The 11484-nt window shown below is 39.2% G+C and overlaps 1 protein-coding gene across 1 annotated transcript; it reads right to left on the minus strand.

Moving 5' to 3' along the window:
- Nucleotides 1–313: 313 nt before the first annotated feature.
- Nucleotides 314–11038, minus strand: POLE4 (DNA polymerase epsilon 4, accessory subunit). The gene is made up of 4 exons (XM_024558535.3): nt 10807–11038; nt 10024–10108; nt 9244–9285; nt 314–630 (listed from the first exon to the last, which is right to left on the minus strand). Exons 1-4 carry the CDS (start codon nt 11014–11016, stop codon nt 617–619), a joined length of 351 nt encoding a protein of 116 aa, XP_024414303.3. The 5' UTR covers nt 11017–11038; the 3' UTR covers nt 314–616.
- Nucleotides 11039–11484: the final 446 nt, after the last annotated feature.

Raw genomic sequence — 11484 nt, forward strand, 5'->3', positions numbered from 1 at the left:
TATCTGTAAATATACTAAAAACTACTGAAATACATACTTTAACTGGGTGGACTGTATGGTATAGGAATTGTATCTCAACAAAGCTATTAAAAGTTTTAATTAGTGTTAAATCTAGGATCACATTTATTTGAACTTATGAGGACCTTAAGTGGTATCCAGTAAATTCTGGATTCTGGGGACAGGCCGGAAAAGTGAAGCACAGAGAACAGACTGAGATTTAGAAAGGCTGGCAGAAAAGGTCAGGAAGGTCTGTGACCAGGCGCCGCAGCTCTCCAGTCAGGGTGGCGGGAACAGAGGCAAGACTATAAAAACATGAGCTTGACCAGACACCTTTATTCTGGTCTCTGCCGTTCATTAAGAGACCTACACAAATTATTTCCTTTCTCTCTGCCTCAAGCAGCAGTAGCTCATCGAAGTCAGAAATGGAAGACACAGCAGTAGAAGACCTTGTAGAGAAAAACTAACAGATGAGATCTCTGTTTATCCCGGCTCAGGTGAAGTGAGAACAGGAAACGGGTATGTGTGACCCTCCAAGGACTCTTCTCCAGAGCTCAGGCCTGCAGAGGGCGAGCTGAAGGATGCAGGTGAAGACTCAGAAAAGAGCCCAGCTCAGCAATCAATCCAAAGTACCTAAAAAGACAAAGAGCAATGTATAAGGTGAGGTGCCCTCAAGAGTTGGATGAGTGTAATAAACTGGGCAAGGTTAAAGTGAAAGCTGCTTTGGTGCCGGCAGTTCTCTTAGACAAAAACACTGGTTTTGAAGAACAGCCATCCAAAAGATCCTTGGGAAAAACATGTCAGCCCAGAGGGTGGGCAGCTGGGAATTAAGCATACGGGTCTGGAGAGTTACAATCAGAGGGGGAAAGGCCTAAGAAGTCGTCGTGTTAATGAGCATTTGTAGACACTACACAAGGGACAGGTGATAACCAAATACATGAGAAAGTCTCTAAGCAAAGAGTTTATAATTTTTGAGAAAGTTCTAGTTTAAGATATAATACTGAGCCCACAACTTTCCATGCCCTCCCATCCAAGATTCCATTCAAAAGGAAAAATAGCTTAAAAAAATATGTAAATCTACAACGAAGAATGGGGAGCAGGCATCAGCAGTTAAGAGATTTCAACAAAAATCTGAGAAACAGAAATCTGACTTAATTATGTTAACAAATAGTGTAGAAGAAAAATGAGCCCGGAATGAACAAAGGAGGAGCTACAGCAGAGGTGGGAGCCCATCTGCCTAGGAGACCCATTAGGAGGCTGCAGACTCAGATGCCAGGAATGATGGCAAGAGACAGAAACAGCTGGCCCCATCTTCCCCACGGCCCTCCCTGAATGCAGCACTACCAGGAAACAAGGATTTAAACCTAATTCGGCAGGAAAGTATCAGAGGGCTCTTCTAAAAACTAAAGGAATCATCTGGAGAAGCAGAACAGCTTCTGAAAATGCTAGCTCCCCACATAAAGCCTTCTGCATTCTGCCCTTTTGGGGACCCCACCATAACACCTAGTCCCACTCCTGCTTCACTAAAATAGAACTACCAGGCAAAACACACACATACACATACAGTTTCCAACAACAGCCTTATTCCCTCATTTTTCAATAGAATGAAAATTACCAAGCATTTGAAAAAATCCTATACAGTGAGAGACCAAAATTTACTTTTTTAAAAAAGCAAGAATGTTAAATTCCTGTTGAGACCAACTGAAAAAGCTGATTAAACTATTTAAACAAAAAATCCTTTAGGCACTGAAGAAGCATCAAGAAAAGTCAGATCCAAAATCCAGAAAAGGCAAGAACAAAGTAAAGCCAGACTTCAAAGCTGCTTTTGCCCTGAAGGTATCTGTCAATCCACAGGACAGGTCTGAGAAACAGCGGGATTTCGCAGGCTCAGCTCACCCTGAGTCAAATCCCAGTCTCCCCAAGTGTGAAGGTCTGATAATCTGTCCCCCATCCCACTTTTTTTTAAGGCTGGAGTCCAAAATAAACGGCTACACTCTCAAGTGAGGCAAAACCAGAATTAAATTAGCCCCTCAGAGTGCTGCGGTCAGGGTCATACCACCCTGGTGATCCAAGGACCCTCGAATCTGGGATCTGGAATAAGGAGACCCTGCACTGATAAATGCCCGCCAGGTGCCCTGCAGAAGCACATGAAAATCTTTGAAGATTTTATAACATAAGCCTCAAATTATCCAACAAATAATTTTATCAAGCTCAATGAACAATGTACTGATATGACTAGACATACAGAGAAAAAATACCTTGAGACAGTCCCAACAGAAACAATAGACAAAAAAAAAATGCTTCAAAAGGCTTAATTAAGTATTAGACTGGACACAGACCATAAAACAACTGTGCTTACTATGTTTAAAGAAATAAAATACAAGCTTCAAAATCCCTGTAGAAAATACAAACAATAAAAAGTGACAAAAATACACTTTAAAAATAACCAAACCGAATTTGCAGAACTGAAAAATATAAAAACAAAACTGAAACTAAAACAATCAACAGAAAAGTTTAAAGGGGATAAGACCACTGAAGAGAGAACAAACTAGGAGGTCAGAAAAAGTACACAGAACACATCATGGAGAGGCAAAATTATGGCTAAGTTTTAACATCTGTTTAATGGGAATCCCAAAGAGGAAGGAGATAGAAAAAAACACAGTACAGCCAATATTTCCACAATTACTGGCTAAGAATTTTCCAGGACAGATCCACAGATTTACCAACCCTAAGCAGACTACGTAAGAAATCTACGCCTAAGTACATCAAAGTGAAACAACAGAAATAGCAAAGGCACAGAGAAGACCTCAAAAGCATACAGAAAGAAAGGGTGAGTTAATTCCAAAAGAATAACAGGTTAACAGCTGATTTCTCAGCAGAAATAATAGAAACTAAAGAAAGTAGACAATAGATTCAACGTGCTAAAATTAAAAAAATAAAAAAAGCTACCAGTAGACCCAAATTAAGGAAGTTCTAAAGGATTTACTTCAGGAAGAAAGAAAATGATCACAAATGAAGGATCAGGAATACAGAATGAAAAGAAGAGCAAAGATAGTAGTAAACATATTGGGAATTTGATATTTCATTAACTGTATAATATAGCGATGACAATGACTTATGTGAACTGACAAAGACAAAAGATGAAACAAAAATACGTGACAGTAACACAGGTGTGCAGAAGAGAGACTTATAAATGGAGTTAATAGATTCTAAGATCCCATTCTGCTGAGGGAAAAGGTACTAACAATAGACGTTGATAAATTAAGGATGCATGAAAGTACCTGACACAGTAACAACTAAAAGAACAGAACTAACTAGACCAACTAACTTCCAAAACAATAGAGGAAAAAAATGGAATAATAAATTATACTAAAAAAGGGGGGCAAAAGATAAAGAGAAAAAAATAAAACATGGGGAAGATAAACAGCACAAAATGAGAGATATAAACCCATACATATCGCTAATTACATCAAATACAAGTTACCTGTGTGTGTGCCAGTTAAAGATGGTCAGTCTGAATTTTTAAAAATAATCCAAGTATACACTATTTGCAAAGATATAGAAAGGTAAAAATAAAAAAGAAAGCTGGTACACTTTTATAACATTAGACAGAATAGACTTTAAGGCAAAAGGCACTGCTAGAAATAACAATGGTCAATTTATAAATATAAAAGATTCAAATACTAACAATATTAAATGTATATATACCTAATCTCATGGTCTCATAATATATAACGAAAAATAGACCCAGAAATATAAGTAGAAATACTCTACAATCATAGTAGACTTTAACACACACCTCTCAAGAATTGATTAAATAAGCAGACAAGAGAAACGCCACAGAAACACAAAATCTGAACTCTGCAATAACCAAACTTGACAATGCACCCAACAACTACAGAATACACCTTTTCTTCAAAAACACACAGAACATTCACAAGGTTGCCCATACATTGGGGCCATAACTCAAGTTTCAAATATTCCAAAGGACAGATATAATAGAGTACATTTTTTTAAAACAATGCAATATTAGCAACAAAAAAGTTAACTATAAAATTCTCATATTTTTTAGAAATTAAGAAATATTCATCTAAATAATATACAGGTCCAAAAAATCAATTTAAAAACATTCAGCCCTAAAAACAAAAAGAAAAAAAAAAAAGAGTTCAGCCCTGGCTTGTGTGGCTCAGTGGATTGAGCACCAGCCAATGGACTTGAAAAGTTGTTGGTTCAGTTCACAGTCAGGGCACACGCCTGGGTTGCAGACTGGGTCCCTGGTTGGGGGCCTGCAAGAGGCCACCAATCAATGTTTCTCTCCCTCTCTTTGGCTTTCCTTTTCCCTGTCTCTAAAAATAAATAAATAACATCTTTAAAATTTTTTTAAATTGCAAACCAAATAATAATAAAAATATCTATTAAAAAGTGAGATACAGTCAAAGCAGAGACTAGTGGGGAATTTATAACTTAAAATGTAAGTATATAGTAGAGAAAAAGCCTAAAAATTAACAAACTAAAAATCTATCTCAGAAAGTTGGGAAAAAGCAGCAAACTAAACTCCAAAAAAGTAAAAGAGAAGAAATAATAAAGAGCAGAAACTAATAAAATATAAAACAGAATTATGTGTTAGCATCAAAAAAGCCAAAGGTTTGTTCTTTGAAAAGACTAAGAAAATTGATAAACCTCTAGTGAAAGTGATCAAAGGAAAAAAAGTTCTGATAGCACACAGAATAAAAAAGGGAATGTTAATAAGTTCCTTACATAAGTTACAAAGATAATAAAAGTACATTGTGAAGAACTTTATGCCAATAAATTTGAAAATTTAGATACACAAATATAAAATTCTTAGAAAAACTGTAACTCCTTGGGGGACGGGGGGATGTCTCACAAAAATAAAGAGGAACAGAAGAGTTCTAAAACCATTCCAAAAATTGAATCAATAACCGAAAATCTTCCCACAAAGAAAATTCCAGGCCCAGATGGCTTCCTTGGTGAATTCCACCAAACAGTCAAAGAAGAAATCAATCTAAGTTTACAAAAAGTTTTCCAGAGAACATTAAAAAAAAAAAAAAAGAGGTATATTCTCCCCATCTCATTTGAATGGGACCCACATATAGTATAAAAAATACCAATCTCTCTCATAAACATGATGCAACATTTGCATTCTGATAATCGACACACAAAAAACCCTACAGGATGCCTAATTACTGGGACAACACTAAAAGCTTTCTCTTCGTCATCAAGATCTTTGCTATCACTACTTCTACTCAACACTACTGGAGATTCTAGCCAGTGCATTATGGCAAGAAAAAATTGTAAAGATAAGAATCAAAAAGAACTTCACAGAAATGCCATTATGGACAGATATTACTGTGTGATTAAAGAAATCCAAAAGAATTAACAGATAAGTCATTAGAATTAATAAAGCTGAGCAAGAGACTGGGTGCAAAATTAACATATAAAATCAATTATACTTCTATATACTAGCAATATTTTTAAAATGATATTTAGAAAGATACCATTAACAGCAATATTAAAAATATTAAGTACTTAGAGGAAAACATCTAACAGTATATGTCAAGATTTCTTCATGTAAAATAAAAACTTAATTTTAAAAAAAGTAAAGATAGAAATAAATTAAAACCATATCCTGTTCACGGACTGGAAGATTCACTATTGTAAAGATATCATTTCTCTCCCAAAGTAATCTATAAACTCAATGCCATCTACATTGATACTCCTTTTTGTGAAATTTGACAAGCAGATTCTAAAATGTACATGAAAATGCAAAGAATCAAAAACACTTCAAGAATAAGGTGGGAAGAGTTGCTCTCTTGAGTAAACTACTGTAATTGAGACAGTATAGTACTGCCATGGGAACAGAAAAACAGATCAACAGGAGAGAACAAAAAGCCCAGAAACAGTCTTGATTTATAACAAAGGCAGACATGTGAGAAAATGATATGGACAAGGGGATATATCTAAATGAGAAGGGAAAAAAAAGAAATTAGACCCCCACCTCAGTCCAATAAATAAAAAGTCAAGTCTAGTTTTATAAAAGACAAAGTATAAATATTTTAGCATAAAGGAGAATGTCTCCATGACCTTGGGTTAGGGAAAAAGTTGTTATTAAACAGGTCACAAACAGCATTAGCTATACAGAGTGAAAAGGAAAATCATAAACCAGGAAAATATATTTGTCTCTCATATACTGAATGAGATTCCATTCAGAATATATATGTATTATTATAAATCAATAATAAAAAACACAAAATACCGAAAAGACAAACAGGACAAACACCCACAAAAAAAGAAATGGACATGTATATGAAAAGATGCTCAATGTCACTTGTAATCAGGGAAATGCAAATTAAAACCACAATGCAATTTTCACTTACATTCCTACCAGACTGACAAAAATCAAAAACTCTGATAATATCGAGTATTAGCAAGAATGAGGAGCAATGAGAATTATCATATATTACTAGTATTAATGTGAAATCAGGTATACAGGAAGTTCAGCAGTACCTACAAAAGGGAGATAGACATAGCCTACGTCCCAGCAATTTTATACATACACACACACACACCCCCCCAAAGAAAACATATAAGAATGTTCATAGCAAATTGTTCATAATAGCATATCCAAAAAGCGGTATAAAAGTGGTTACATTGTGGTATTGTCATATAATGGAATGCCACACAGCAAAGAAAATGAACAAACTAGTTATATGTACAACCACAAAAATGAACCTCATAAATGAATTAACCTAAGAAAACAGCTTTATTTATGGATGCATGCTTATGTAGTAAAATTATAAAGAAAATCGAAGAAGTAATTACCAGAAAGTCAGGAGACAGTTCTGTCAGGACAGGTCATGGGAAGACATAGAGTGAAGCAGGAATATACACGAGCTTCTGGGGGCTGACGATATTCTATCTCTCGGCCTATCTCTTGGTTACAATGCTGTTCATTTTATTATTTATTGCCTTTACATTTGTTTGTGCTATATTTCATAAGGAAAGACTTACAAAATAATATACATATATAAATTTATTTGCATAAAAAAAATTACAGAGCCTAGTAAGAGTTGCCTGCAGGGAGGGGACCTGTATGAGGTAGTAAGGGACAGAAAGCACAGAGGAGGACTGTTTTCAACTACTACACTCAACTTACAGGTACAACATGGAAGATTTAATTCTGATAAGATGACATAAATGCTATCAGCCTCCACAATGTGAAAGAGTAAGTATAGATGACACAGAGCAAGAGCTGCAAGTAGGCTAAAAACGGGAAAGGAAAAGACATATAATAGTCACACCTCACAAAGTGGGGAGAAAAGAAATATGTTAAAACTTGGGTACAATAAAAAATACACATTTTAGTGTGTTATATAAACTGTAAAAATAATGATACAACTACCAAAAAACAGGAAAGAGGGAAGGGACTTAGGGGGTAGTATAGGTTAGCCAAATCTTCATGTATCATAGCAGGAACTGATAACAATTGCGGCTGCTAAATTAAGGAGGAAGCATATTATTTAGAAAGATAAGTAACCTCCTGGAAGCTAAAAACAAAAGGGTGAGGGGCAACAGCAGTGTTTCATTATATGCCATTAGGTAACTATTTGATTTTTTTTTAATTTTTATTGTTATTCAATTACAGTTGTGTGCCTTTTCTCCCCATCCCTCCACCCCACCCCAGCTGAACCCACCTCCCTCCCCCACCTCCACCCTCCCCCTTGATTTTGTCCATGTGTCCTTTATAGTAGTTCCTGTAATCCCCTCTCCCCACTGTCCCCACCCCACTCCCCCCCGGCTATTGTTAGATTGTAACTATTTGATTTTTAAGCATGGATATATATCCATGTATATATCCATATATAAGCATGGATATATACATGGATAAATATAAAAAAGAAAAAAACAATTTTCTACTTAGAACACACATTTGTAAAGACATAAGAACATTTGTTTTACCACGTACAAAATAACAGAATACTGACTAAATCCACAAGGGCTAAAATGGCCAAAATTCTGATCTGTTAATGTAATACAGCACAGAGGATTCAATTACTAAAATTATTGGATCAGAACATGAAAATGAACACATCTACTCCTCAGTAAATGGCATTTATTGAAAATCCAAGCTAAGTACTATGCCATGGCAGAGGCTGGGATAGAAAACTGTGTAACATCTCTCCACTTCTATTCCTGGCACCCTCCAATTAATTTATTATCTGAAGGGCACTAGTGGTATGTCTTTAAAATACAAATCTGATCATATTACTCATCTCTGAAGAGCTGGTAATTAAATATGAGTAGGTAAAGTAGGCTCCCAACGTTTTTGATTGGAAAACTTACAGGAAGTCAGTCACAAGAAGTTGCCTGCCTGAGGTAGGCAGCTATCAAGTCATTTTTAAGAATAATGAGTAGACAAACAGAATGGCTTAAGAAAACACTACAAATTAAGAAAATACTTGAAGCTGGTCATGAGAATTTATCTTTAAAGACTTTTAAAAGAATGGATCAAAAGGGCCAGGGGCTTAGACTAATAGAAAGATGCAAAACAAAGGTATAAATATAATAAAATAACCAAGAAAAGACTTCTGAAGGTAATGAGGCTTGAAGGAGGTAATGAGAATACCTTGGAATATGTGTAAGGACGAGTAAACTGATCAGATTTAGGAACTAAGTAGCAGAATTGTTCTAAGAGAAGGTAGCTAAAATGAGGTATTTCAAATATTTGCTCCATGACAAGATTTAGTTAGTACACAAGTTAATCTAAAATTCCTAAGAATAGATACAAGTAAGTAAAGAATCTCTGCAGCAAAATAATTACTTAATAGGACTGTTGGAAAAAAAGAAACAATAAGTAACCCTTTAAATGTTGGCAGTTATTTCTGATTTCTAGCACTTTGAGGGGGAAAATTTATATCTAGGGGTAGATCAAAGTAGGAATTAAACATCAGAATCCACCTAACTCCGCTGCAATCTTACTTACTCTCCCATTTCTTTATGATTAGCAATTCTCAAGTAGAAGTTCTAATTCCTCAAGGGAATTAGAATTTCTCAATCTCATCAGATTTAGGAAGTTAGTTTTTCCTATCTCAATAGGAAGTAGGGAGAAAGAATTATCCCTACACAAACAAGGAAGATCCATGCATCCATTTTATATAAGGTTTTGAAGTCAGATCCTTAGCATGGAGAAGACAGCTGGAAATAATTACCCACTGGTAGAGAACTTACCTTCCAGAAAAGCAAATTCATCCACAGCTTCTATTGCATTATCTGAAACACAAGATAAAGAACATCAGCCCCCTAAAAGTACGATGCACGCACTGAAGGGGGCAAGAGACTTTGTGCAAACCGGGAAATTTATAAAATTTGCGCCTTTGCTATCCTGAGATCCATTTCTACTCCACCATCAAATCCTAACTCTCAGCACGCTCTCGCGCACACTCACTCACGCACACACGCTAGATTGCTTGCTCGCTCGCGCGCTCGAGCTCACTCTTGAGCTCTCTCTCGCTCTCGCTCTCTCTCTCTAATAACAAGAGAAGCTGGGCAAATACTGACTGTTCAGTGAAGGGAACTTTGCTCTGAGGATCATCAGAGAAGAGTTTGGCAATATAGCAGGGAAAGTGAGAATACAATATACAAAAGTTTACACATGTATGATCGTTACCACTTAGAAAGAAGAGTCAGAAATCAAACCCCCAATTTCTAGAGGAAAAAGAAATGGCAAGCCTGGTACAACATGGCAGACAGGATAAAGGGGTCTTGTCAGCTTTGGCAACAGCTAGACTCCTTTCATTCTCTGCCCCAACAGACCTCCATGCACGCAAAGCAGAGACCCTAGAGGTAGGGCTTTCTGGCACCATGACAGTCCAACAGAAAATATCAGAGAGAGGGACCCCGTGGCACCAGGCATCATTTTACTCTGACGCCTTCTTAACCAGTAAGAGGGAAAACTTCGGCCAGCCTCCCTGTCAGCCCCAGGTACCAAATGTCACAGTGACACCCTACCCAAATCTCTCCTCTGGAGGGTTTTCCTCTTTCCTTGCTGAGCACAGCAGTAGGCATCTTTTGCAATAGTCTCCACAAACAGTTCCTGCGAAGCAAACAAAAGTGTACAGTAAGCCCTCAATTAACCTTCTGAGACTTTAAGTGAAATACCATATATCAAAACCAATTTAACCTTAGGCTAAGTGACACAAAGAACAGTTTAGCTCCTATGGCATCTCATCAACGCTATATGAAAACGATGTTGAACAAAAACGAAGCTATTTGAGGATCCGCTGTACTAAAGGCTACTACACAACTGTTGTGTGTGCTCCTATTTGTGAGTAGGGGCAGGAGTGCAAGGGGGCTCAGATGTTTAGAGAGGTCCTCAGGGAAGCTGAAGGTTGTCCTGGACCTCCTAAAGGTCTACTCCCCTTCCCTTCCCGCAGTAGGCCTTGACCCGCCCCTCCTCCCTTATTTGTAAATCCTCCACCCCACTCATTCACTTGAGGCTCCTACAAATTCTGTGGTAGCCACTGGAGATGCAAATTAAAGTCGCTGTCCACTCCCTCAGGAGGAGGCAGGAGTGTTGACAAACCACTGCTGCACACAGTACTTTCCCCGTCTTCCCTGCCTACACTCACATCTCACCATCCCGCCCCTGCACCTCTCACTTCCGGGTCTTCAGCACACACCCTCCTCTTCCTCCTCCGGCCCCACCCCCAACTCCGTCCCCCACAGCCGCTAAGTCCCGCCCCTCGCCATGCTCTCCGCCCCCATCCTTGTGCCCCTAGCGCTCCCGCGCACCGCGGCTCGTGCCAGGATGAAGATGGCTTCCTGTCCCGCAAGCGTCACGTCGGGGTCTGCCTTAACCAAGGCCTTGACCCGCGCCAGAGGCAGCCTGGAGAGACGAGCCCCGGGCCCACTGGTCGGAGCTTGTGGCTGCGGGGCTGCTGCCTCTCCACTGGACCCCTCCTCCTCGCGGGAAGTCCCGCTTCCAGCCGCCGCCGCCGCCATACGAGCACTGAGCGTGCTGCGCGCGGCCGCCGACTGTGCACGCGCCTGCGGTGCCCGCCCCTTTCCCCGCGCGCGGTGGAGGCCACGCCCTCCGAGCACGTGGCCCCGCCTCTCACCCAGCCCGACTCTGCTAGGAATCCCGAGGAGTGGAAATCCTAACGAGTTGGAACCCCACGCTTTGTGTGGCGGCCTTATAGATCCGACCGCACCTCACCGCCGCTGGACTGTAGTGGCCTCCTTGTCGGTTCCCGGTGACCCACCGGGGCCGTCCGGTCTAGTTGAGTCCAGCCGCCGTCCCTTAGTTGGTGAATGTGGTCTGAGACGTGCTGGTCGCTGGAGGAGCCCTCAGATCTGGAGAAACCCTCAACAGTCTTTGTCAACGCAGACTGATACCCAAGGCTGCGCCGGATGGCCCAGCGTGAGAAGAGGGTACGGAGGAGGGCACGAGATTTGGAGGGCACCAGCTTC

The sequence above is a fragment of the Desmodus rotundus genome, chromosome 5 (genome assembly GCF_022682495.2).
Source record: "Desmodus rotundus isolate HL8 chromosome 5, HLdesRot8A.1, whole genome shotgun sequence".
Classification (NCBI taxonomy): domain Eukaryota; kingdom Metazoa; phylum Chordata; class Mammalia; order Chiroptera; family Phyllostomidae; genus Desmodus; species Desmodus rotundus.

Excerpts from the sequence above, each read along its gene's own strand:
- POLE4 (XM_024558535.3), bottom strand. The coding sequence starts at position 11,016 with ATGGCGGCGGCGGCGGCTGGAAGCGGGACTTCCCGCGAGGAGGAGGGG. Across the intron at positions 10,109-10,806 it reads TCATCCTGGCACGAGCCGCG|GAACTGTTTGTGGAGACTAT; the intron begins GTGCGCGGGAGC and ends TTTGCTTCGCAG. Across the intron at positions 9,286-10,023 it reads CCTCCAGAGGAGAGATTTGG|ATAATGCAATAGAAGCTGTG; the intron begins GTAGGGTGTCAC and ends CTTGTGTTTCAG.